Source organism: Heteronotia binoei, chromosome 21 (genome assembly GCF_032191835.1).
Source record: "Heteronotia binoei isolate CCM8104 ecotype False Entrance Well chromosome 21, APGP_CSIRO_Hbin_v1, whole genome shotgun sequence".
NCBI lineage: Eukaryota > Metazoa > Chordata > Lepidosauria > Squamata > Gekkonidae > Heteronotia > Heteronotia binoei.
Genome location: NC_083243.1, coordinates 26,212,325 through 26,239,121, shown reverse-complemented (window position 1 = coordinate 26,239,121; position 26,797 = coordinate 26,212,325). Strand labels below are relative to the sequence as shown.

Sequence of the window (26,797 nt, the reverse complement as noted above, 5' to 3'; positions counted from 1 at the left end):
TTTGACAGTGTGAGAGAAGGGTTGCATGCCTCCCTTTTCATAGCTACAAAAACACACACACACTGGAAGCTTTGGAAAACAGCCAGAAACAAAAATCCATCCATGCCTTTTAAGCATCTCCAGCACTGAATCAACCAAAGCCCAAAAATAAACCATCTCCATGGCAATTTACTACACTGGTCTGTCGGAATTCATCCCTGTGTTTATGTGATGTCCTTGCAAACAGCTCTTTGTGTTCCATATTTATCTCCGTTATTAAAATTAGCCTTGTCCTGATGAAATTCCATGTGTCTTTCTCTGAGCTTAACAGATCGGCCCAGCTGGGCTCCACTTCTAGAAGTGAAACAACTCCAGTCTTCTCCAAATGTCTGAAAGCAAGGCTTCTCTTGTGGGGACGGTGGCTCAGTGGTAGAGCATCTGCTTGGGAAGCAGAAGGTCCCAGGTTCAATCCCTGGCATCTCCAAAAAAGGATCCAGGCAAATAGGTGTGGAAAACCTCAGCTTGAGACCTTGGAGAGCCGCTGCCAGTCTGAGAAGACAATACTGACTTTGATGGACCAAGGGTCTGATTCAGTATAAGGCAGCTTCATATATGTTCTTCCACCACTGCTCTGTGGAGCCAGGGAACTCTAGATGTAGAGAGGCCCTTCCACTTGAAAGTGAGAAGGTATCCTTCAGACATTTTACATATAGCAAAACTACATCCAAGAACAGGGGGATCCCCCCGGGGGGGGCCCCCCAACCCTTTTGAGGCTGTGAGCACCTTTGGAATTTTGACCTAGCGTGATGGGCATAGCCACAAGATGGCTTCCGCAGTTGACCTTCAGTCACACAGTGAAGCTCTCCTTGGGCTGTAGTGGCAGCTGCTACCAAAGCAGTGTTTTAAGAAATCTGCATGACCGTCAAATCTCCAATGGCCAATCAGAAGCCTTGCTGGACAACAGCCCTGCCCACTCCCACCCATTTTCTGAAGACACTTGAAGTGTGCCTGGAAAGTGGGTGGGCATCATGGCATTGTGTTGAGGACCCCCATCCAAGAGAAACTTCATCACTAGATCTATGGGGTTGGCAGCATCTTAACCCAAGATCAGGGGTGGCCAAACTGTGGCTTGGGATCCACATGTGGCTCTTTCACATACATTGTGTGGCTCTTGAAGCTCCCACCGCCCCATCAGCCAGCTTGGAGAAGGCATTTGTCTCTTTAAATTCCTTCTTCAAGCCAAGACAGCTGGCAGCTTGGAGAATGCATTCAAAGTTAAAGTTGCTTTCTTTCCACCTTCCTCCCTCCCATCTTGTCTCGTGGCTCTCAAACATCTGACATTTTTTCTTTGTCTCTTACATTAAGCAAGTTTGGCCACCCTTGTACAAGACTGCCGCCACCAAACTTACAGAAGTAAATGAACCACCTTTATAAAAACAGACCCAGCAGATTCTCCGAACATTATCAAACACACCAATAGTCATGCTACCTTCATGCAAAGCACTCTTGTTCTTTTCATTCTGAAAGGCAACACAAAGTGGGCAGAACCAACTGGACGTCCACCACTCACCTGTGCCCCGTTTCTGCAGCCTCAGCCGCTTGAGGATTTCGCCAAACTTCTCATGCTTGCCAAGGTGGGGTAGCTTAATATGAACTCCGCCGCGGAGGCCCGTCCCGAGGTTGGAAGGGCAGGTTAAGATGTAGCCAAGGTGGGGGTTCCACATGAATTCATAGTTTTTGGACTTGAAGAGCGTTTCGATCTAGGCCCAAAAGAGAGACGAATGTGAAGAGCCAGTTTCTTTCACCAAATGATCCTCTTTGTTCAATTTACAGCAATTTGAACTCTACCTCGGCCCCAAAGATTTTAGGGGGGGAGAGCAGAGCTGGTGCCCCCCCCTTGAAAAAAAGGCAGCCTACATTACCTTATTTTATTTTGTGGATTTATAGACCACCCTTTCCCATAATGGGCTCAGGGCAGATTATAACACAATAGAGCAGTTAAAATCCAACAATAAAACAGTTAAAACAGTTAAAACCATTAAATAGGACAGTGTGGGTGGTGCGAACATAATTCGCAGATAGAGACATAGAAGTCATAGATGTCAAATATCAACAATGTCGCCCAATCCCTGGCTATTAGGATGGTAAATCAGTGTAGGGAGGCCAGTCAGGTGCTATAATCAATAAGAAAATAAATGAAATGAAATACCTGCTTGTGGACTCAAGATACATATCACAGATCTCCCTTAATCAGCTTTGGAATAAACTTATTTCCCTTATTGGGCCATGTGCAGTTTGATGCTCCTAGTTAGAAATAACCACAGTCTGGCCTCGTTTTAGGCAGGAGCTCACAGGAGTAGAGCTCCGGAACCTCTAAATGTTATTGTGTTCTTTCTTAACACGCACACCCCCTCCAAATACTTGCTTCCGGGCTCCACTGTTCAAACCCCCTGTGAGAATTCTGCTGAACTCTTAAGATTTGACAAACTTTCTAATATTTTCCCCCATAAAAAATGGGGAAAGAACCAAAACATATAAAGGCAGATAGATGGAGATCTTCATCCTGCCACTTGGACCACATAGGAGAAAGGAATTCAAAAAGTATAATGGGAGCAGTATTCCCTCTAAGCTGAGTTAGTGTGAGCTAGCTCACAATTTTTTAACCTCCAGCTCACACATTTTTGTCTCAACTCAGGAAAAATGGCCCTAGAGCAAACTAATTTAGGCAGTAGCTCACAACTTTAAAGCCAGTAGCTCACAAAGTAGAATTTTTGCTCGCAAGACTCCACAGTTTAGATTTAAGAGGCTTTATTATGGTTTTATCATGACAATTCTAATTCAAGAAGCGTTTTAAGGTAGATGCTGAGCTGACATAATTTAGTACACCTTCCGGTGATGTCAGGGGTGTGTGGCATATGCAAATGAGCTGTGCTAATGAGCTCCGGCACCTCTTTTTCTACAAAATGACCCCTGACCATGGGAACGTTTATTCAGTAGATGAGGTATAAGCCAAGTGTGAAGAAAAAGCCATCAGAGTCAAAGCCAACTGGCTTAGCCCAGAGACCACACTGGCAGCATGCGAAGCTGGAAACTTGAAAGGATATCATCCCTTGCTAAGCTAAACAAGGCAACTTCTTTGTTGTTGTTCAATTGCACAGTCACGTCCGACTCTTTGCAATCCCATGGACCAAGTCACGCCAGGCCCTCCTGTCTTCCACCATCCTCCAGCTCAAACTCATGTTAGTCACACCAGTAATGCTGTCCAGCCATCTCATCTTTTGCCGTCCCCTTCTTTTGCCTTCCGTCTTTCCCAGCATCATGGTCTTCTTCAGTGAGTGCTCCCTTCTCCTATGGTGGCCAAAGTATTTGAGCTTCAGCGTCTGACCTTCCAGGGAACAGTCTCTGGGTGGATTTCCCTTAGGACTGCCTGATTTGATCTTCTTGCAGTCCAAGGGACTCTCAAGATTCTTCTCCAGCACCACAGCTCAAAAGCATCTATTCTTCTGTGCTCGGTCTTCTTTTTGGTTCAACTCTCACAGCCATACATTACTACTGGGTACACCGTTGCTTTGACTATACGGACTTTCTTACACCTTCCTGATTACCCCAGCAATGTGAGAGGAGAGAGATTACAGCTTTGCGGGCCCTCAAGGGACCCCAATCTGTGGCACCAATTGCTAGGAACAGACCAGTACCCTATTGGTGCAAAGTCCGGCAACACGCGTCAAACATGCCAGCATGGCTGAGTAGTTAGAGCATCAGGCTACGATCTGGGGGAGCAGAGTTCCAGTCCCCACTCCGCCATGGAAAGTTCGCTGGGTGACCTGGGGCCAATCACACATGGCTAGTCTTACCACCCTCAAAGGATTGTTGCAAGGAAACAACAGAAGAGAGGAAATGGATGTAAGCCTCTTTGGGTCCCTTTACGGTGGCAGAAGAGGGGACATAAATAAAGCAAATCCATCATCCTTTGTGTGCATGTGCCTTTGGACAACTGCTTCTGCATACTGAGCAGGTATATACTGCAGGGGTCACAGGGTGGGGAGGACAGTGCCGGATTAAACCCTGTGGAGGCCCCTAGGCGATCAAAATCTCGAGGGCCCCCTTGCAAATTATCTCAGAGGCGCAACTCCTGCCCTGCCACCCATGACCCCCGCTGCAGCCTGCAGGCACCTTCTCAAAAAGCCCCTTTGACAAAGCTGCCGGGGAGAGACAGAGAGAGGTAAATCTGGCAACAACACCAGCAGCAGCTGCCCCAGACAAGGTGGGCAAAGAGTGGCTGGCTGTGTGTGCAGGCTCCGAGGGCTGCAAGCAGTGGGGGAGGAAACATGGGGAAAAGCCAGCCCGGGGCCCCTAAAGGTGTGGGGGCCCATAGGCCAGTGGCTACTTGGCCTGTTAATCCAGCCCTGGGGGTGGAGGATAGCTGTGAATTTACTGCATTGTGCAGGGGGTTGGACTAGATGAGCCCTGGCACCCCATTCGGTATCCATGCATGCTACTCTAGCAAGCAGTGCTCTACAACTCCAAACCTTAAACCTGCAGATATGCTACAGGGGGCTGTTTGAGCATTCAGCCCCAATGGGGAATTTGTCTCTTTAAATCCCTTTAAAATGAGATTATTTCTTTAACAGGAAGACACGACACAAGGCCGGTGATCTCTGCGCCTCCAAAAACAAACAGGACAGAGAAGTCACAAGGTGAGCATTCTCAAGAGTTCAGCTCCGCCCAGTAAAAAATGGGACAGAAATCCCAAGTCCTAACAGCCAGCCTTCTGTTGGCCAGAAAGATCCCCCTTTGCTTGCTACAAGCGCAGTGCGCCAAAAGCTCCATCCGAAAACCCAGCACCTTCCAATCCCCAGTTATTTTAGAGCTAACACTAAGTCAGCATTTTAAAGGCTGCTGCAGGCTGCTCTGCAATGCACAACTGAGCCTTGGAATGCTTCCTTCCTCTCCCCCCCCCCCGCCTCCACTTACCTGCGTTAGCCCATTGCAGAAGCGGGTGAAGACTTCTTTCATGTTCCCCCCTTTCTGCATGGAAATAACTCTAAGGTGGTCCTCTTCGTTTATCCACACAAGGAAGGTCTTGTTGTCATTGTGCCTGGAGGAGACATAAAAGCGAGATGGCTGTTGATCTCCCCCCTGAGTGCTTTTATCCAAGCATTTTTAATAGCCACACCAAACCAGTTCCCTCTTTTGAAAGGTCTCCTCTGTGTAGAGTGCTGGACATTCTTTAGAGGTCTTTAAACAGGCTAGATGGCTATCTGCCAGCAATACTGATTCTGTGAATTTATGCAGATCGTGAGAGGGAGGGCAGGAAGGGTTGCATCCACTCCCCCCTCTAAGCTGTGGAGTCTTGTGAGCAAAGATGCTACTTTGTGAGTTACTGGCAAAGATGCTACTTTGTGAGTTACTGGCATTAAAGATGTGAGCCGCTGCCTAAATTAGTTTGCTCTGGGGCCATTTTCCCTGGGCTAAGACAAAAGTGTGTGAGCTGGAGGCTAAAAAAACTGTGAGCTAGCTCACACTAACTCAGCTTAGAGGGAACACTGTTGCATCAGTGCTTAGTTCTTGTGGTCCTTTCTTACACACCCAGTGAAATGCTGTTTGCCACTTTGGGGTCAGGTGCCAATTTCTCTCCAGGCCAGTTTGGCCACAGATCCTGGAGGTCCCCCCCACCCCCAAGCTCTTGGCATGGGACAGGTGTCACCAGGGCTGTGGGTAGGAGGTATTTGTAAATTTCCTGCATTGTTCAGGAGGCTGGATTAGATGACCGTAGGGGTTCCTTCCAACGCTATGATTCTTACTCTGCAGTAAGAGCAGCCCAGTAGGAGCCATCCCACACATTTCTGAGCTGCCTTTCTCACCCAGAATGTTGCACTGGTCACATGTTTCAACACTCAGCTATCATTTCCCAGCACAGAATCAGTTTCCAAGCACTTGGCCCATTTGGACCAATTCCTTGGTGTGAGTCAGAAGGTGCTTTCACATGGGAACTGTTTGCAAGTGGGCTTCGCTATTCTTACACAGTAAAAATCCAGTTGCAAAGGGCGTTATTTAGTGGATGTAAATGCATCCAGAGGGCAGGGCTGCTTTCACTCCCACTGGACTACGCACTTTCAGCGCACTCTAGCAATCATTTGCAAGTGAATTTTTTTCCTGTTTCACACAGGAAACCGAGTCACAAATCAGTTTGGTGTAGTGGTTAAGACTGGTGGACTCTAATCTGGAGAACCATGTTTGATTCCCCACTCCTCCCCCACATGCAGCTGGCTGGGTGACCTTGGGTCAGTCTCAGTTTTCTGAGAGCTCTCTCAGCCCCACCCACCTCCCAGGGCATCTGTTGTGGGGAGAGGAAGGGAAGGAGATTGTAAGCTGCTCTGAGACTGAGTGAAGGAAGGAAAAGGAAAGGTCCCCTGTGCAAGCACCAGTCATTTCCGACTCTGGGGTGATATTGCTTTCACAACATTTTCATGGCAGACTTTTTACGGGGTGGTTTGCCATTGCCTTCCCCAGTCATCTATGCTTTCCTCCCAGCAAGCTGGGTACTCATTTGACTGACCTCAGAAGGATGGAAGGCTGAGTCAACCTCGAGCCAGCTACCTGAAAACCCAGCTTCCACTGGGGATCAAACTCAGGTCGTGAGCAGAGCTTAGGACTGCAGTACTGCAGCTTTAATACTCTGCGCCATGGGGCAAGGTATAAATCTAATCTCTTCTTCTTCTAACATGTGTTGAAAGCACATTATCCAATGTGGGTTAAAGCAGCCTAGGACCTGAAACACCCACATTTGCACACCCACTCGGCCATGAAAACTCAGCCTAGTCTACCTCACACGGTTGTAAAAACAAAGGAGGTAACGATGTAAATATCTATTAATTAAATGCCAACCTTATGATTTCAGAGGCAATCCCGGCCTGCCTCAGGGTATGGTGACAATGAAGGTGTTATCATGGGACAAAAGACTGGCATCAGCCATTGGGCTGTTTGCCAAGGCCCACATAAGAACATTTTAATGATTTTAGTGTATTTTAATAGTATGTATCTTAATCTGTTGTGAGCCGCCCTGAGCCCAACAGGGAAGGGCGGGATATAAATATAATTAATAAATAAAAGAACATAAGAGAAGCCATGCTGGATCAGGCCAATGGCCCATCCAGTCCAACACTGTGTCACACAGTGGCCAAAAAAACAGGTGCCATCAGGAGGTCCATCAGTGGGGCCAGGACACCCACTGTGCCCCCCCCAAGCACCAAGACAGAGTTCCAACAATACACTGTGGCTAATAGCCACTGATGGAACTCTGCTCCATATGTCTATCCAATCCCCTCTTGAAGCTGTCTATGTTTGTAGCCGCCACCACCTCCTGTGGCAGTGAATTCCATGTGTTAATCACCCTTTGGGTGAAGAAGTACTTCTTTTTATCAGTTCTAACCTGACTGCTCAACAATTTCATTGAATGTCCATGAGTTCTCGTATTGTGAGGAAGGGAGAAAAGTACTTCTTTCTCTACCTTTATACCCTGCAGAGGTCTCAGCCATCCATCAGAAGCATGTGGTTGTGGACAATTAAATTGTGCTGTTTGACACTGACAAATAACTGCAGTGGTTTATAGACACAGCCAGGAAGCTTTTCACCGTCAAGCATCTCGGCCCGGTGAGCTATTACCTCGGGGTCGAGATAACCAGGGATGCTGATGGGTGTTTTGAGCTGTGCCAGAGAAACAAGATAAAGGCATTGCTGACTCGGTATGGGATGGAGGATGCAAAGAGTGTATCAACCCCTATGGCGACTGGTTACAGTAGGGAGCCAGAAGATGACCTGTTCCCTAATGTTCAACTCTATCAGTCCCTGGTGGGGTGTCTACTGCATCTGGCTTGTTGGTCCAGGCCGGACATTAGTTATGCCGTGTACATTCTGTGCCAAAGCAATGCAGAGCCTCACAACAAAGACTGGGTGGCCGCGAAGAGAGTGCTCCGCTACCTTAGTGGCACTGCAGAGCAGAGGCTGTCCCTCAGGGTGGGAGAAAAGCTAGAGTTATGTGCTTATGCAGATGCTAGTTGGGGTGATCAACCCAAAGCCAAATCGACAACAGGAGTGGCAGCATTCCTGGGCAAAGCTTTATTGCTTTGGAAGGCTATAAAACAAACATTGGTAGCATGTAGTACATGCGAGGCAGAATATGGGTCACTCAATGAGTGTGTAATGAATATTGAGTGGATGGTGCAACTCATGAAAGATCTTGAGTTTCCTATTAGCCTACCTGTCACAGTCTATGGTGACAATTCAGCAGCCAAGGAGCTGGCTGAGAACCAATGTGCAAAGGGGAGGAGTAAGCATATACTCATCCGGTATCAAAATGTGAAAGAGGCTATTGACAACAATTTGATACAACTGGAGAAATGCATGTCTAGTGAGAATGCTGCGGATATCTTTACAAAATGTCTAAACTCTGATGAGCATGTGAGAATTGTAAAGTTATTGGGTATGCTGTTTCCTACGGACTAGGAGGTGTGTCAGTATGTGAGTCCATAGTCGACAGCATGGATACAGCATGGTGAAGCAGGTGGATCTACAATGACAGCTTCTGACAGCTCAGGTCAGAGCAACCTTGGAAGGCCGGTTGAGGCTGGACTGTATCTGGGGAAAGCACCTGCGGCAAGTCAGCATATTTGTGGACTGCTATGATTGGCTGACCATTGTATATATGGAGTGCAGTGCCAGACAATATCTCTCTCTTGTGAGAACGAGTTCCTGGCGAAGCACTTTGTTCCTGAGTATTGTATATGTTAATCACCACACCACGTCTGTTGTATATAGTTGTAAATACACTATTTTACACTAAGTGCTGGTATGTGGCTCAGATTCTTTCCTCGCGTCGACCTGGTGGTTGTTCCCTGTTTCTGCACTCTGCCCATGCTCTACTGACAGTGGCCCATCTGACCCCACCAGGGAAGGAGCAGTTGCCATAAAAAGGGTGACTTCCCCTTCCTGGAGGGAGGAATACAATCACCTTAGACTTACAGTGAAAAAGGTAAAGGTAGTCCCCTGTGCAAGCACCAGTCGTTTCCAACTCTGGGATGACATCGCATCACAACGTTTTCACGGCAGACTTTTCTACGGGGTGGTTTGCCATCACCTTCCTCAAGCTGGGTACTCATTTTACCAACCTCAGAAGGCTGGAAGGCTGAGTCAACCTTGAGCCAGCTACCTGAACACAGCTTCTGCTGGGTTCGAACTCAGATTAGATTAGATAATTTTATTTATATCCCGCCCTCCCCGCCGGGACAGGCTCAGGGCGGCTCAGGTCGTGAACAGAGAGCTCAGACTGCAGCACTGCAGTTTTACCACTCTGTGCCATGGGGCTGCTCTTCTAGACTTACAGGGACCCTGCTAACCAGCATTTGAATGCTACCTGCTCCATGCTGGGGGGTGGGGGGTGGGGGGGAAGAAGGAAGATTGCTTCCCAGTATCTCTCCAAAACCAGAGACAGTCCTAGGGTTTATACAACATGGTGCTTCTAGCACAGGGGTGGGAAACAGTGGCTCTCCAGATGTTTTTTGCCTACAACTTCCATCAGCCCCAGCCATTGGCCATGCTGGCTGAGGCTGATGGGAGTTATAGGCAAAAAACATTTGGAAAGCCATTGTTCCCCACCCCTGTACTAGCACAACTCAGCACAAGCAGGATCTAGGGAAGCAGGGAAGACCCAAACTGAGAAAGTTCTCTGCTTACTTCCAAGCTCTTCAGAATGCTCCTTGTCTCTTTGCTTCGCCAGCCTGGAGGCCGTTCAAACATGCCTATCGCTGCTTGCAAACACCAGAGGTGGATCTTGAATCTCTCTAGTCGTGCGTCCCTTGGATGCTACAGAAGCTGGCCTGCAGCTCTAGATTTCCAGCTACCATGGACAGCACTGCCAGTTACAGCCACTTGGTGTTATAGAGATATAGTTACCAAGGAGCACACTGAAAAAATTACACCAACACAACAAGAGAGGTTTGCCAACTAAGGATCCCGTACAGGATGGTTGCATAGTTAGAGCACAAGGCTGCGCCTGGATCAAGGGGGCCAAACTGTGGCTCGGGAGCCACATGTGGCTCTTTTATACATATCGTGTGGCTCTCGAAGCCCCCACTGCCCTGTCAGCCAGCTTAGAGAAGAGGCATTTGTCTCTTTATTTATTTTATTATATTGGTATATTTCTATTCTGCCCATTCCCCGTAGGGCTCAGGGCAGAGCACAACATATAATAAAACAATAAAATATAATGAAAACATTTTATGAACAGACAACTCAGCAGCACTCAGAAGATTTCCCTATCACAATATTGCCCAGCCTGGCTGTCTCACATCACTTTAAAATCACTTCTTCAAGCCAAGTCAGCCCAGTGGCTTGGAGAATGCATTTAAAGTTAAAGTTGCTTTCTTTCCACCTCTCCCTCCTCCCCCATCTATGTGCCTTCCTTCCTTCACCTTGCAGCTGTCAAACATCTGACATTCGTGTCTTGTGGCTCAAAGGATCTGACATTCGTGTCTTGTGGCTCTCAAACATCTGATGTTTATTCTACGTGGCTCTTAAATTAAGCACGTTTGGCCACCCCTGTTCTATTGCAAGAGAATGTGGGCACAATAACCATTTGGCTAGACTTCACTCCAAGAGGAGTCCATCCAGAGACAGGAGTCCTTCCTTCTTTAGCAGGGATCAATGCACCAGACTGGTTGCACTGAAACAGATCCAGAAGATCTTCACATGGGCAAGACTTCAAACTTGGGTGACTACTGGGAAGGACCAGTTTACAGTAGACTTCATTTTAACTAACCAAAGAACCTCTAAGACTAAGTACCAAAGACCGGGGGGGGGGGGGTTTGGCAGAAAAAGCCCTGCAGGAACTAATTTGCATATTAGACCACACATTCCAATGTCACTATTGTTTCACACCCTTCCTTTACTGTGTACAAGAACTGCAGATTCCTATCCCGCCCTTCTCTCTGAATCAGAGACTCAGAGCGGTTTAAAATCTCCTTTACGTTCTTCCCCCACAACAGGCACCCTGTAAGGTAGGTGGGGCTGAGAGAGCTCTGAAAGAAGCTGCACTTTCAAGGACAGCACTGTGAGACCTATGGCTGACCCAAGGCCATTCCAGCAGCTGCAAGTGGAGGAGTGGGGAATCAAACCCGGTTCTCCCAGACAAGAGTCCATGCACTTAACCACGACACCAAACTCATTTGCATATCAGACCACACCCCCTGACACCAAGCCAGCTGGAACTGCGTTCCTGTGTGCTCCTGCTCAAAAAAAACCCTGCTGAAGACTAAGTACTGAATTCAGCCAACCATCTGCTTCCAATAGGGAGGAATTCTTCCTGAGGAATGTTACTCACCAGATGCCCCGGGCATCGGGCCAGTCCCGTGCCATCCCAGAGGCCAAGAGCAGAGGGGAAACGGGCTTGTCGAAGAGGAAGTGGTCATCAATGAGCTGCTGCTGCTCCGCATCTGTCATGTTCTTCAGAGCATAATACTTCCCGTTGAGATCTCCTTCCAGGCTAGCCAGAGCTGAAAGGAGGAGAGAGATCGAGGTTGGCTGGGTTGTTTCAAGTAGGCTGCCTGCGGAAGCATGCAAAGCCAAGCCCGAATTTCAGTCCGTGGGCTTGTCTGCCAGGAATGTGGCAAAATGGAGCTCGAGTAAGCCACCCACAAGAAGTTCTAGCTCTTAGGATACCTCAGCAAAGGCATTTAACAGTCAGCTCCAAGGCAACAAACCCATTTTCTCAGCAGCTTACTCTCCAAGGACTCAATAAATCAAATCAGCATGACATTCTTAAGGCCCCTCGACCTCTAGCGTGGTAAGGATACTGGTCAGTTAGCCAGAGGTGGAATTCTAGCAGGAGCTCCTTTGCATATTAGGCCACACAGCCCTGATGTAGCCAATCCTCCAAAGCTCTTTTTTGTAAGCTCTTGGCTACATCAGGGCTGTGTGGCCTAATATGCAAAGGAGCTCCTGCTAGAATTCCACCCCTGCAGTTAGCCATCTATTCATTGATTGTAGCCAAGGATTCAATGAAACTAATAATGCTGCTGTTTTGGTGGCATCCTACCTTTTTGATTTAGAAGTTACCCTTCAATAGCAAGGGCAGGAAAATGTCCCATATTTACTAGCACTGTTATCAGCCAAAGGTAGACCTAACAGCAAAGGTTCTTCTAGTGCAGGGGTGGGGAACCATTTTTGTGCCAAGGGCCATTTGGATATTTATAACATCATTCACGGGCCATACAAAATTATCAACTTAAAAAACAGTACTCTGCCAAGGGAGAATGATTCAGGCCGGCAATCCCCAAGGGCCAGACCAAGTGAACAAGGGCCATAAACGGCCCTCAGGATGGATGTTCCCCACCCCAGTTCTAGTGGTTGTAGCATTAGGCAGTCCTCCAAAAAGGAAGACTTTGCAAGCAAATATTTATTTCTTAAGAGTAACCAGACCTACAATATTTTCTTAATGGTCACCCTTTCTTTACTTTATTCAAGTTTTAAATTCCATCCTTCACTCTGAAACATTTGAAACTGTTAGCTGCTCCCAGTGTTTTCAGGACAAAACCTACAGAAAACTATCCAGCAAAAGTTGTTTCCGTTGATAAAAGAGACACCCAAAGCTGTTAAATTGTTTAAAGAAGATTAATTTCTTTTGTAACCCGTTTTAAGTCTCAGATCCATTGAGGTTTAAAAACCATTCATTTTATCAAAACAATAAAACATTTTGTTGCTTTTTAATGAATGTTTGTGAACATTCTTTTCTTTGTATTCAGTTACTATGTAGTCTCACGGCATGCAGTGCTTAGAATGAAAAAAATTGAAACTGTTACTTGTTAACAGAAATACATTTGAGCAATATTTGACTGAGCAAGTCTTTGATAGTTGTGCAATAATGCCCAAAAGACACTTTGCCTTCTGGCAGGAGGCCCAAGTTCCCAGTTCAATATGTTCTGACCCCTCCCAAAACACATGCAAACACAAGGCAAGAATAACTTATTTTTCTTAACAGAAGCCTCACGGCGCAGCTCCTGACTTGGATAACACTTGGATTGCTCCATGTTAGCCTTTACTGAAAGACAAACTCCATCTATCACACTCTGAATACAAAAGATGCTGCGGCCAAGTTTTTGCAGGCTGCTCTTCAGTAATGTATTGTAATTTAAATTTGCATTAGACAGATTGACTTTTGACGTATTTTTGTATAGATTTTGGACCCTTTTAGAATGCTTTTGTCTTAACTCATATTGGCATGTTTTATCTATTTGTATGCATGTGTGTGTACAACTATTTCCCCCCCCCTCTCTTTCATCTCTCGTTTAATGCCAGTAAAGGTAACTGAACTGATATAAAAGATGCCCATTAAAGTGTGTTCGATTAAGTATCTACCAGAATATTCATCGTTGTATAAGCTGCTTGGTCCAGCCGGAGTCCAACAACCAGACAAAATACCTTACACAGGAAGAAACATTTTCAACTCATTTCCCCCCATGGCTCAAAGCAGCCTGCAACCCCAGATCTCAAATATACAGTAAGCCCCCTAAGTAATCTCTTCCCCCTATGAATTGCCTGCTTCTCAACAGCCATTAAGAGCCCTGGCAAATGAAATTGCCTTGCAGTGCCTCTTAAACATCCCCAGAGGTAGCATCGACTCCGTGCACATGGCCTATTTCACATTCCCCTTTTTTTTTTGCTATTGTCGCAACCAACTTAAGATGACCACCATGGCCAGAGATGAACAGAAGTAGTTTGCCCTTGTGTGCTTCTGCATAGAAGAAGAATTGCAGATTTATACTCCGCCCTTCTCCCTGAATCAGAGACTCTGAGCGGCTTACAATCTCCTCTATCTTCTTCCCCCCTCCTACAACAGACACCCTATGAGGTGGATGGAGCTGAGGGGGCTCTCACAGCAGCTGCCCTTTCAAGGACAATTTCTGCCAGAGCTATCACTGACCCAAGGCCATTCCGTAGCGACCCTGGACATTCCGTGGGGGTCTCCCATCCAAACCCTGACCGATTTCCCACTAGCCTTCTGTTGCTCTCACTCGCCTCTTCTCCCCCAGGGCTTCTGTCGGATTTCACACTATCTGCTCCAGGGCTGCAACTAGCTTCGCCTTTTTCGCGCAACAAACAGAAACCGGTTTTAAGAGGATCTTGTTTGCTGTGCAAAAGAGGCGCCGGGGCACTTAGTGTCGCAGCCCCAGGGCAGATAGTGTGAAATCCGACGGAAGCCCTGTGGAGAAGAGCGTGAGAGTGGCATAAGGCTAGCGGGAAATTGGTCCCTAACCAGGGCTGACCCTGCTGAGCTTCCAAGTCCCAATGAGACTAGCCCAGCCTATCCTCATTCCCTATTCCATGTGAACCGTCAGCATCCAGCGACCCGCAAGGTCATGGCCACATTTACCATTGAGAGCAAGCAAGAATGTCCTTTACCTTCCACACAAAGCTTTTCAATCGCACGCCTCTCTCCCCGGCTGCAGTGAGGGGGCAGACAGTAGCCACGGATGCTCCTACCAGTCCGGACTCGTGAACTGAGGACATAGTTGGGGTCCAGGTCATCACCCCCCTGCAAGAGAGAAAGGGGGAAAAGAAACTTGAAACAGCTCCACTGCAAGGTTCACAGCTAGATCCTTGCCTTGAGTCAGCTATTCATGTGAGGCTTTAGTGAACGGAACTTTTTTTGTAGCAGGAATTCCTTTACCTATTAGGCCGCACACCCCTGATGTAGCCAATCTTCCAAGAGCTTACAGGGCTCTTCATACAGGGCCTCCTGTAAGCTCCAGGAGGATAGGCTACATCAGGGGTGTGTGGCCTAATAGGCAAAGGAGTTCCTGCTACAAAAAAAAAAAAGCCCTTGAGCCAAGGAGGATTTTGCAATGCCTGAAGTCATCCAGCTTAGTTTTATAGCTGGAGATTCTCTCAAAGCCATCTGAACATCCACGGCTCACAGGTTCTCCACTCTGCCTTCTCTGGCTAGAGCTGCTTTTGAGGGAAGAAAATCCTAGTCCGTGTCTTTGCCAAGCAGGAGATCCAGGCTATGGGAAGGGGAACCTTCCCCAGAGCCTGTAAGCAAGGCCAGCTTCTAGCCAGTACTAGTTATGAAGTCCTCCAGAAGGCCACATTTCACAACTTTGGCTAAGCGTTTCTTTATATTCCTACAGAGAAGGTAGAACTTAAGAAGAGCCTTGGCTGGATCGAAACAATGGTCCATCTAGTCCAGCATCCTGTTTCACACAGCAGCCAACCAGTTCCTCTGGAGGGCCGACAACAGGACATGGAGGCCAAGGCCTTCCCCATGTTGCCTCCTGGCTCTGGGATTCTGAATGGGGAGGTTCCCCTCAGTCACCATGGCTACTAGCCATTGACAGACTTATCCTCCATGAATCTATCTGATCCCCTTTTAAAGCAGTTTAATTCCTGTGGCCATCACTATGCCCTCTGACAGCAAATTCCACATTTTCTTCGCTCTCTGTATAAAGTAGTAGAAGTTCCTTTTGTCTCCTTTGAACCCACTGCCCATCACTTCATTGGGCATCCTTGAGTTATAATATATTGGGAGAGGAAGAAAAATCTATTTGTCAGCTCTCTCCAATCCATGCATAATTTTATAAACCACTATCTTGTCCTCCCCTTAGTCAATCTCTTTTCTAAACTGAAAAGTCCCAGCCTCTTCAAAGTGTCCATATAAGGATGGTGCTCCCACCTTCCACCCCCAATCATCTTGGTCACCCCTTCTCTGTACTTTTCCCAGCTCTTCAATGTCCTCTTTGAGATATGGTAACAAGAACTAATACACAGCATTCCAAAGCCTACAGTTCAGTGGTTGGGCCAAAGGTCCCAGGTTCAATCCCTAGCATCTCCAGTTAAAAGGACCAGGCAGTAGACAATGTGAAAGACCTCCACCTGAGACACTGGACACCCACCCCCAATCTGAGTAGATGACCCTGACAGACTGAAGGTCTTATTTGGTATAAGGCAGGGGTGGCCAAACTGCCACTTGGGAGCCACATGTGTCTCTTTCACACATATTGTGAGGCTCCTGAAGCCCCCCCCCTTCAGCCAGCTTGGAGAATGCATTTAAAGTTAAAGTTGCTGTCTTTCCACCTCTCCCTCCCCTATCTATTTGCCTTCCTTCAAGTTCTCAAACATGTTCATGTCCTGCGGCTCTCAAACATCTAACATTTATTCTATGTGGCTCTTATGCTAAACAAGTTCGGCCACCCCTGGTATGAGGCCATGTCATGTGCAGAAGCCTGCTCATCTAGGATGCTGGAAAGGGCCTGGCTAAGTGACATTGTACCAGGTGGGCTCAGGATGTGGCATGCTGCTCTTGAAGGACACTTTTTGCCCTGGCAACCCCAGCCAGCAAATGGGGGTCAGTTATATCTTAATGCAGGGCTATTTTTGTAGAAAAAGCCCAGCAGGAACTCATTTACATATTAGGCCACTCCCCTGATGTCACCATTGTTTCACGCAGGAATTAATTTGCATATCAGGCCATACACCCCGGTGCCAAGCTAGTCGGAACTGCGTTCCCGCTCAAAAAAAAGCCCTGCCTTAATGCATATATAATTCTCCCCATTCAAAGGCTGCATATGCTTTCTAGCAATCAAGGGGGCAAAGTAGCATCTTCCGCCTGCGATGTGCCATTAATATCAGCCCCCAAAGCCAGCTTCTGAACAGGCAGACAGCACAACAGCGTTCCTTTTTCCTTCATGCCACCCCCAACAATAGTCCATGTGGGCATAGCATATGGAGCACAGGTCCATCAGTGGCTATTAGCCACAGCTTATCGTTGGAACTCTCTGTCTGGGGCAAGTGACGCTCTGTATTCTTGGTGCTTGCAGGGGGGGCAAAGTGGAAGGGCTTCTAGCCCCACTGGTGGACCTCTCAGGGCCGGTGCATGGAAGTAGGCAAAGTAGGCAGTCGCCTAGGGTGCCATCTGGCTTAGGTACCCCCTCCCAGACACATGACTCTGAACATGAACATATGAAGCTGCCTTATACTTAATCAGACCCTGGGTCCATCAAAGTCAGTATTGTCTTCTCAGACTGGCAGTGGCTCTCCAGGGTCTCAAGCTGAGGCGTTTCACACCTATTTGCCTGGACCCTTTTTTGGAGATGCCAGGGATTGAACCTGGGACCTTCTGCTTCCCAAGCAGATGCTCTGCCACTGAGCCAGTCCCTCTGGCTTCTGACCACTGTCACCTTGTGTTCTCCCATCACCAACAAAGTCCTCAACAAAGCCAAGCCACCCCCCTCTCCCCAATGTGCAACTTGGTCTCCCACCTCATCCTATCCTGCCACCCTCTTTCCTGGTGTGGCCAGCAAGCACTTATTCTCACAATGGTTTTTAATAGCATATCACATTTAAAAAATAAAATAAAATTAAAAATCAGTAAATTAAAAATGTGAAAAGTTTCAGGTTTGGCACAGGTTTTCCCTATATTTTTTAATAATGGGGGGCACTAGTGGGTGATTCACCTAGGGCGCCAGAAAGCCTAGCACCAGCTCTGGGAAAGCCTAGCACCTAGGGCGCCAGAAAGCCTAGCACCACCTCTTGATGGCACTTGGTTTTTTTGGTCACTGTGTGACACAGAGTGTTGGACTGGACGCACCATTGGCCTGATCCAACATGGCTTCTCTTATGTTCTTATGTGTGACACAGAGTGTTGGACTGGACGCACCATTGGCCTGATCCAACATGGCTTCTCTTATGTTCTTATGAGCCCTTCCTGCCACAAGGCAGATCACTCCCATGTTTCTGCAAGGCCTGCCGTTTCTATGCAGATGATCACATTAGTGGCCACCGCAGCCTTCTGGGACTTGCTCTTCCTTACAAGCCGACTGCGCTTGAGGGCAAGGAAAGAAGACCATTACGTAACAGTCTAATGCAATGTGAACTGACGCTGTGTGCGAAGAGGCTTCATTTGCACCACTCTCTTTCCAAGGACATCACATGCCCATTCGAGAAGAACTTGCCAGGGTAGACAGCAACCCCTGGCCCAGCATCCACATGCCAGACAATGCAAAGGCCTGGTATTTGCCTGTTGACCTGGGTCAGATTTCTTTTGGCAGCGTCCAGCCACTCCAGTCCTAGACGGATGATCTTGGGAGCAGACTCAGAAGCGAAAGATCAGTGGTGCTGATCAGCTACAGCCTTGGGCACCACCCCCTTGGATAGGGTATTTCCAGCCCAGCTAGCTGTCGATGAGATCAGCTAGACATGGGCATAGATGCACTGGAGCGTTGCTGCAGATAAAAGGATTTCTGCCCACAGAGAAAAGTTGTCTTGCCTGCCCCCCCCCCTATTGCAGCCCCAGGTGCCCCCAAATGCTGCTCTAGGGACACAGTCACCCTCTGCCAGCAGAAATCTTTCTGTCTGCAGAACATGCCCCGCAGGCCCAAGCCACACTATATGAAACGAAGGCCATAACAAAGTTTGAGTCCAGTGGTGCCTTTAAGACCAAGTAAGTTCTATTCTGGGCAGGGCTTTCTTTGAGTAGGAATGCACAGGAACACAGTTCCGGCTGGCTTGGTGTCCGAGGCTGTGGCCTAATATACAAATAAGTTCCTTTCTCTACAAAAAAAGCCCTGTGTGAAACAACTATGGTGTCAGGGGGTGGGGTCTCATATGCAAATAAGTTCCTGCTGGGCTTTTTCTACCAAAAAGCCCTGCATGAAACAAATGGTGCCGTCAGGGGTGTGGCCTAATATGCAAATGAGTTCCAGCTGAACTTTTTTCCTACCAAAAATGCCCTGCACACTTCTTCAGATACAGGTATCTTTAATATGCCAATAAAGGTCAGTCTGTAAAGATACAGGTACACAAAAGCTTTTGCCCTGAAGAAATCTTTGTTGGTCTTAAAGGTGCCGCTGGACAACTTTGTTCTGCTGCTTCAGACCACCATGGCTACCCACCTAAAGCTAAGATCCATCTCATTGAGCTACTACCAAAGAGCAAGGTGCTGACAGTTTGTGACATGCAGGACTTTGCCAAAAGTACGTCCTGTTACTAGAGATGGCAAACAGGTGCAGGATTAGTTAAGTGCAGGGGTGGAATTCTAGCAGGAGCTCCTTTGCATATTAGGCCACACACCCCTGACGTAGCCAATCCTCCAAGAGCTTACAAGGCTCTTTTTTGTAAGCTCTTGGAGGATTGGCTATATCAGGGGTGTGTGGCCTAATATGGAAAGGAGCTCCTGCTAGAATCCCACCCCTGATTTAGCATGTGCTATTTTCCTTTGGCCAAAACATTCAGGCCTCTCTACCTGCAGGTGATCGGGATTCAGGTCCGTCTTATGCTGGTCCGAAGGTTTGTATCCCCCGTGGCGGTCCTCAATGATGGGATCAAAGAGTTCCCGAAACACTTCGTAGCACTCTTCATCACCAGCCACACACCCAACGGTCATAATGAAGGGATGGCCTGGAGGAAGAACAAGCCAGGAGAGAAGGGTCTGGGTGGATGCTCAAAACAAGCCAGGAGAACAGAAGACACTCCATTCCCAAAGGGTAACACCACCAGGCAACAGACTACAATTTACACCATTTACAATTTTTACATCAGAAGCTTTAGGAAGTGCAAATAAAGCCCAATTTGGTATGATTTTGCCCTTAGAGAGCCAATTTAGGATTAAGATCCTTGGAAAACAGATTTTTTTAAAAAACATACACAATTTACAATTTTTACTTTAGAAACCTTATGAAGTGCAAATGAACTACAATTTGGTTAAGTAAAAGCCCAGTTTGGTATGATTTTGCCCTTAGAAAGTCCATTTAGGACAGAGATCCTTGGAAAACAGATTTTTTAAAAAATGAAAGACATTAAACAGCTTAAAGTTACCACTTCTGGCAGAAGAATCTAGATAGCTATACTGGGTAATGTTCAGGCTACATAATTTTGCAGATTACTGTTCCTACTATACTAGCTGGCTCCTGTTAACCAGAATCTTTCCTGCTTCTGGGCAAAAGATAGGGCTTCAGGGGTCATCTGGACAATTTGTCCATGCAAGAGGTTATGATCTGGCAAAAATCCTATAAAGGCCTCCTTTCACATTTCTCCCTGAGCCTTTGCCTGTTTGTGCATATCCAGGGCTATAAACACACTGCCAAGAATACAGTTCTGCCCCAGACAATCCAAGTTCCTCAATTAATATACATTATACAAGTAGACCAGGATGGTTTTTTGCTACAATTCTTGGGTTTTTTGCAAAATAATAAACACGGCAAAAAGAACAGGGATGGGAGCTACACCAGGGATGAAGCTTTCTGAGATTTCAGCAGATATGGCCATATGGACTAGAAGCTTTATTCTTTCTCTTTTTCTGCCTTCAAGTCACAGTTGACTTCTGACAACCTCATGGGGTTTTCAAGGCAAGAGACGTTCAGAGGTGGACTTGCCATCTCTGCATAGCAACCCTGGACTTCCTTGGAGGTCTCCCATCCAAACACTAACCAGGGGCTGACCCTGCTTGACTTCTGGGATCTGATGAAATTGGGCTGTCCTGGGCCACCCAGGTCAGAAACAAACTAGCCACGTTTCTTAGCATTCCCCTCTCCGTTCTGGACTAGGTACAGAATTACAGCGATCCCTAAAACTCTGCTCTGGTGATGCAAGGCTCTGAAAGGACTCGCTTCTGTTGGGAATGCACAAGCTCCGATTTACACAGAACTGTACAAGAAGGCTTATTTGGGAAGCCGAGAGTCTAGAGGCCAGTTCAGAATTTTGGCTTGGCACTGATCTGACTAGAGGCTAAAGTCTCTCCCATCACCACCACCACCACCACACAACAGCATAATTCCTTCTGCAGGGCCATGCCAACACCTCTGGAGGCCAAAGCAGGCAGGATCCATTTAGTTCCCCATTTTCTTCCCAATACTCACGGCATCAAGATAACAGCCCTTCCCTATCGCTCTCCTTGGTAGTGGAGGAAAGTGCCATCAATGCGCAGCTGACTTAGAGGCACCCACAGGGCTTTCAAGGTTGAAAGATGTTCAGAGGTGGTTGGCCATTGTTTGCCTCTGAGTAGTGACCCTGGGCTTCCTTGGTGGTCTCCCATCCAAGTATTAACCAAGACTGACCCTGCTTAGCTTCTAAGAGCTGACAAACCCAGACTAGCTGGGGCCATCCAGGTCTGGGCACTGCTCTCTTTAAGCATGTGTTATTCAGAATTCTACTGCGCCTCTGAGAACAGAAGTTGTTTAGTTCTCATGGCAAGTTAACAGCCAGGAGATTTAGCTTGCACCCAACTCTGCGTCTTGGTGGCCCCTCGTCACCTCTTGCAATATAAAGAGGGGCGGCTTATGACCATTGTTCCTTCTAAACTGAGTTAGTGTGAGCTAGCTCATAGTTTCTTCAGCCCCTGGCTCACACAGTTTTGTCTTAGCTCAGGAAAAAAATGGCCCCGGAGCAAACTAATTTATGCAGCAGCTCACAACTTTAATGCCAGCAGCTCACAAAGTAGGATTTTTTTGCTCACAAGACTCCACAGCTTAGAGGGAACAGTGTTTACAGCTGTGCATGGGAGGGGAATGACAAGGAAATGCCCCCCAATTAGAACTCCATTCAAGGCCATGCTATCCAGTGTAGCTTCTTCCTCGGGCCCTTCTGCATTTTGCTAGCCACCAGCGAGCCCTTCACGCAGCCAAGGTCAACCTAAACGAGAAGCCTCAAAGTAGGTCAACTGGATCACAGAGGGTTGCTTTTGCTTTTTACCAGGATTATCAACCCCAGTCTGAATGATATCATCCAAGGTGAAGCCACAGGGGGTCTTTCTGCCTCTCAGTTTCTGGTACAACTCCGGGGTCAAGACCTTAGCCATGTGATTGTTGTGGGTGCTCAGGTCCGGGTATTCCTCATCAGGAGGCAGTTTCTGGTTATTAAAGGGGGCCATTTTGAGATCACTAGAGGGACAAAGAAAGACACAAAACACTGCAAGCATTAAAGACAGACCACAAAAGCCTCACACCTGCATCTGCTCCCCCTCCCTGCTTAGTTTACCAAAGAAGTGCTACTACAAAAAACCCACAAAAAATAAGCCAGATTGCAGCTGGAGGGGAATTTAAAAGCCGCTTCCTTGTCGCCAAAACAAAAATATGTTTTTTTGCAACACAAAAAAGTTTCTCATGTTCAGCCTTACAGAGATTTAGCAGAGTCCTTACAGAATTTGGTTGGCGTTTGGCAATGCCTGGACAGTCCATCCATTTGGGTTTTCCCTGCAAACCGCAGCAAGGACCTCGGGGCAGGACAAGATCTTTGTGCCAAAGATTTAAACCAGCTAGGAATTTCAGTAAAATCTGTTGTTTTTGGTGGCCTCACGGAGCTCTTTTTCTCCCCAATGCCATTTTCAAAGCAGCACTTCCTCGTGAAACCACAGAGGGAGAACAGACCGCCACGTCCTTTTCCGTTTTTTACCTGGGTTGTCCACCCCAGTCTGGATCACGTCATCCACGGTAAATCCGCAAGGAGTCTGTTTGCCCCGCAACTTGGAGTAGAGTTCCAAGGTCAGGACTTTAGCCATGTGGTTGTTGTGGGTGCTCAGGTCCGGGTATTCATCCTCCGCGGAATATTTCATCTTCACGAGGTTGTGGCTGTTTGAGAATGGCATGGTGGGCAACTGGCTGCAAGGAACTGGGGAAGGAGAAAGGGGAAATCCGTCACCTCGCTCCCTCCGAGGCACCAGCTTGGCAGGCAGCCGGCGGAATGAAACTGGGCTGCGAAGCAAGGTCACCTTGCCAACCAGCACCGCTCCTGTCAACACCGAGCCGGAGTCTCCAGCAGGTGGAGAGAAGGAGCAGGTGCTTTGCAAACATCGCTCTGCTCTCCTGGCCTCCCACTGACCCAGGTTGCGACACTCCCCCTCCCAGCGAGGAAACTCAACCAGAAGCCAAAAAGGAGGACTCAGTTAAGAGATTTGCCCAGGGTGGCCAAACTGCGGCTCAGGAGCCACATGTGGCTCTTTCACACATATTGTGTGGCTCTCAAAGACCCCACCACCCCGTTGGCCAGCTTGGAAAAGGCGTTTCTCTCTTTAAATCACTTCTCCAAACCAAGCCAGCTAGCAGCTTGGAGAATGCATTTAAAACAGGGCCGGATCTAGAGGGAGGCAGAGGTGGGTGTTTGCCCTGGGCGCCAATGGAGGGAGGGGGCACCAAATTGGGTATGGAGTCCATTGTATTCTATGGGACCATAAGACAGAATAGCCCATAAGAGCGTGCCATTTTTTAATCCTCCCCCTCAAAAAACATGTAGATCCGGTCCTGATTTAAAGTTGCTTTCTTTCCACTTCTCCCTGCCGGCTCTCAAACATCTAATGTTCAGGTCTTGCGGCTCTCCAACACCTGACGTTTATTCTCTGTGGCTCTTATGTTAAGCTAGTCTGGCCACCCTTGGATGTGCCCAAGGTCAACGCCACCTAGCAGTGGCAGCGCCAGGCACACAAAGCGCTTCCCTCCGCCGGGCCTGGCTTCTCCCTAGTCTCAAAGGGTCACCTTCAGAATCCGGGCAAGGACGTTTTGTTTGCGGTCCGGCCGGGCTTTTGGCAAGCAGGCACCTCCAAGGCTGGCCGGGGCTCCTATTTGTTTGCAGGGAGAAAGGCAGAGTTCCCAGGAGACTCGAGGCGAGCTCCAGAGACCGCCCCGCTGCGCGGCCCAGCGACTCTGTCTCTCTCTGCAAGGCGCGTCGCTCCAGGATGCAGCAGCAGCAGCTCGGGAGGGAAGGGCCGGCCTTGCAGCAGGCAGCGCTGGGCTGCACTCGCCAGGTGATCCGGCTGCATCCCTTGGCTCCAGGCGCCAGAGGGAAAAGGAAACCGCCCTTGGAGGGCCACTGGCTCCAAGCGCAAACCTTTGCGCCTCGCTCCGCCGGCCGCAGCACGTTTAGTCCCATCTTCTCCCCCCCCCCCCCGCCCGGTCCGGAAGCTGGAGAGCCAACGCTGCCCGCCCCCGCATCTCCTTCCTTGCACACGAGGAGACCAGGGCCCCACGGCAACCCGATTCCCTGCAAAAAAGGGCGCACGGCTCCAGTTTAGCCGCCTCTCCGAGCGGAGCGCTGTCGCCCCGAGAAGGGGACCCCGGTGCCCGCAGCCTTTCCCCCCTCGCCTTCCTTTGCAGCCCATCTCCCGCTGCAGGAGGGCATCTCTCTGCCCGTCGCCCCGGCTTCCTAAAGGGCGGGAGGGGGGGAGAGAAGAGCTTGCCTTTTCCCAGCCCCTCGGCGCGAAACTGCAAGTGCAAAAAACCAACAATATTGGAAAGGAAAGGAAACAGATCCCCAATTACATAACGAATTCCTCCACTGGTTTAAAGCGTTGGCCAGGGAACCGTCCCCTGCAAATACCCTGCTAATCTGGATTTGGAACTGGCCGGCTCACGCGGACCAGATAACCACAGCAAAAAAAAAAAACAAAAAAAAAATTTAGGAGAGGGGGAGACAAGGGAGAACACAAATACAGCTGCCCCCTTTTTCCCAGGCGTCCATATTATAAGCTGATGTATACTGCTCTCCGTAGGGGAAAAGGCTTCAACGCAAGCATCTTCCCCACCACCAAAAATGGTACTTCGAAAACGCAGAAAGGAAGTTCTCTTTTCTCCCCTTCTAGATTTTTAACTGGGGGGGGGGGAGAATCTAACCGGCTTTTCTCCTAACCCCCCCCCCCCTTAGATCCTACTCCCCACTAGCTAAAGAGAGCTGCCGCAGCTGGTCCCACGCACTTACCGGGAGCGTCAGAAAGAAACCGCAAGACTAGCCCTTAATAATATATTTTTCTCCTTTCTCCCCCTTAGCCTCTTTGCAGCCCCGACGCACTCCCAGAAAGACCTGCCCGGAGTGGAACCTCTCCTCCCGCCTTCGCCGCCCTTTTATACACAACCCAAGCCGCCTTCCCATTGGCTAGTATTTATATTCCATTCATTCCATTGGAGCGCCGCTCACGGGGGGGGGGGGGTCCTCCCGGTTTGTTCTTGCCGGTTTTTAATGCCCCCCCCTTTGGCTGCCGGGTCTCCCGGTCAGATGCTTAGAGAAAGGGGGGGGGAGTGTGCGATGGAGCCCCAAAGCCCAGCTCTCTGACGGCCAACACAAAAGATTTAATGCAGGAGCTCTGCCTGGAGGGCTTGTGATAGACGCTGCAATCCAAAGTGTGCTTGCTTGGGATGGAATCCCTCTTGGATGCAGCCGGGCTGACTTCTTGTGAGTAAATGGGCACGGGATGCAGCAGCATGCGATATCAGGTTCCGCAAATAGGTCTTTGGGTTTTTTTTACAAAGCTCTGGTTGCATTTTCAAAATTAACTTGTCTTGCCGTATGGACTTTTAATCTAGAATCCACTTCATCAGATGCAGGAAGTGTCACCTTGGATTGGCACGTATGCATATAGCATAGAGCAGGGGTGGCCAACGGTAGCTCTCTAGGGGTTTTTTTGCCTACAACTCTCATCAGCCCCAGCCAGCATGGCCAATGGCTGGGGCTGATGGGAGTTGTAGGCAAAAAACATCTGGAGAGCTACCGTTGGCCACCCCTGGCACAGAGTGCAAAAACTGGGGATGAAGACCGCCAGTACTTCCGGCTTTAAGTACTGATTTATTCCAAAGGGTCCCCCCTTCCCTAATGTTTGTGTCTATTGCCAATACAAGGTTGCCAGCCTCCAGGTGGGGCCTGGAGATCTGCAGCTGGCAGAGATCAGCTCCCCTGGAGAAAATGGCTGCTTGGAAGGGTGGACTCTGTGGCATTGTCCTATGGTGAGGCCCCTCCCCTCCCCAAACCCTGCCTTCTCCTGGATCCACCCCCAAAGTCTCCAGGTATTTTCCAAACAGATCTGGCAACCCTATACCAATTTAACAGTTTCTTTTGTAAAAAAAAAAATGGCTGAAATGTGAACGACCTTTAAGGGACTGGAGCCAATCTGATTTAACAGTCATGTGAGTGTCTAACTTCCTCTGTGCATGAACGTCATCGAGGCAATAAGCAGGGCATTTTGGGCTCAAATCCAGCTCCCGACAAGTGATCTGACATCTGTCCATCAAATACCCATGACTCCAACGGGACTTACTCTCAAATCACGGTAGACCTGCAAGGTTAAATCCACAAAGAAGATTGATTGCTTGCTTTTTAGCGTGGTTCAAAGGCTTGCTGGTTTTGTCTTGGGTTTTCAAGATCTCCTCCCCCCCTGAAAGCTTTGCATTGTATGAGCGGCGATGGTTTTTGAAGTGGTTATTGCGGTTGCTTGAAACAGTTCCTGTCTCTTTAAGGGCCGCACAGAGAGCCAAAAAAAAAAAAAAAAAAAAAAGCCACAGGCTTCTGAATTTTAATAGCAAGAAGACATTTCAGCAGGTGCAGCCGAGACCGGGTCAGCAACTAATTTTTAACAGCGGGCAGGCTTTCTTTTAGTTTTTTCTCCTTCCACTGCAAGCAGAAAGCAGTCGAGGTTTTCCCAGAATTCTTCTTGCCTGTACCAGAGCAATTTCTGCTGTTTGTAAGGGAAGGGAAATAAAAAAAACTCATGGCTTGTGTGCTCTGAAAGGAACATCATAAAACAATTCTCCCCCAAACATCTGTTGATGTTTAAATGGAAGAGAAGAGAACTAAGGAGTCCTTTTTGTGCATCTCTGGGAAAAGTGGCTAAAAAGAAGAGTCCTTAGGATCAGGGTCTTTGCTGGAGATCAAAGGAAAAGTGGAGGTTCCAGCTACAGGCATTAGCCCATGACAGAACTGATGAGCTCTACCCACTTATTGGTACTGCCCATTGTTAGCCACACAGAGTGGTTCAAAAACTGGCAGGTATACTGGGCAACTGATAGCCAGGATACCC

General features: G+C 48.3%; 1 protein-coding gene across 3 annotated transcripts in view; it reads right to left on the bottom strand.

Moving 5' to 3' along the window:
• The window catches only part of CKB (creatine kinase B), a 28,948-nt gene extending 4,089 nt beyond the window's left edge, over window positions 1–24,859 (bottom strand). The window contains exons 1-7 of one of the 3 annotated variants that reach the window (XM_060263132.1): window positions 24,709–24,859; window positions 22,414–22,629; window positions 19,271–19,425; window positions 14,434–14,566; window positions 11,357–11,528; window positions 4,954–5,077; window positions 1,550–1,739 (exon numbers count right to left, since the gene is read on the bottom strand). In XM_060263132.1, the coding sequence (XP_060119115.1) occupies window positions 1,550–1,739; window positions 4,954–5,077; window positions 11,357–11,528; window positions 14,434–14,566; window positions 19,271–19,425; window positions 22,414–22,606 (967 nt within the window). In that variant the 5' untranslated portion in view covers window positions 22,607–22,629; window positions 24,709–24,859. Of the gene's footprint in view, window positions 1–1,549; window positions 1,740–4,953; window positions 5,078–11,356; window positions 11,529–14,433; window positions 14,567–19,270; window positions 19,426–21,714; window positions 21,942–22,413; window positions 22,630–24,708 lie in introns of those variants that run through there. The other 2 variants (XM_060263133.1, XM_060263131.1) reach the window with 2 other exon arrangements.
• Window positions 24,860–26,797: the final 1,938 nt, after the last annotated feature.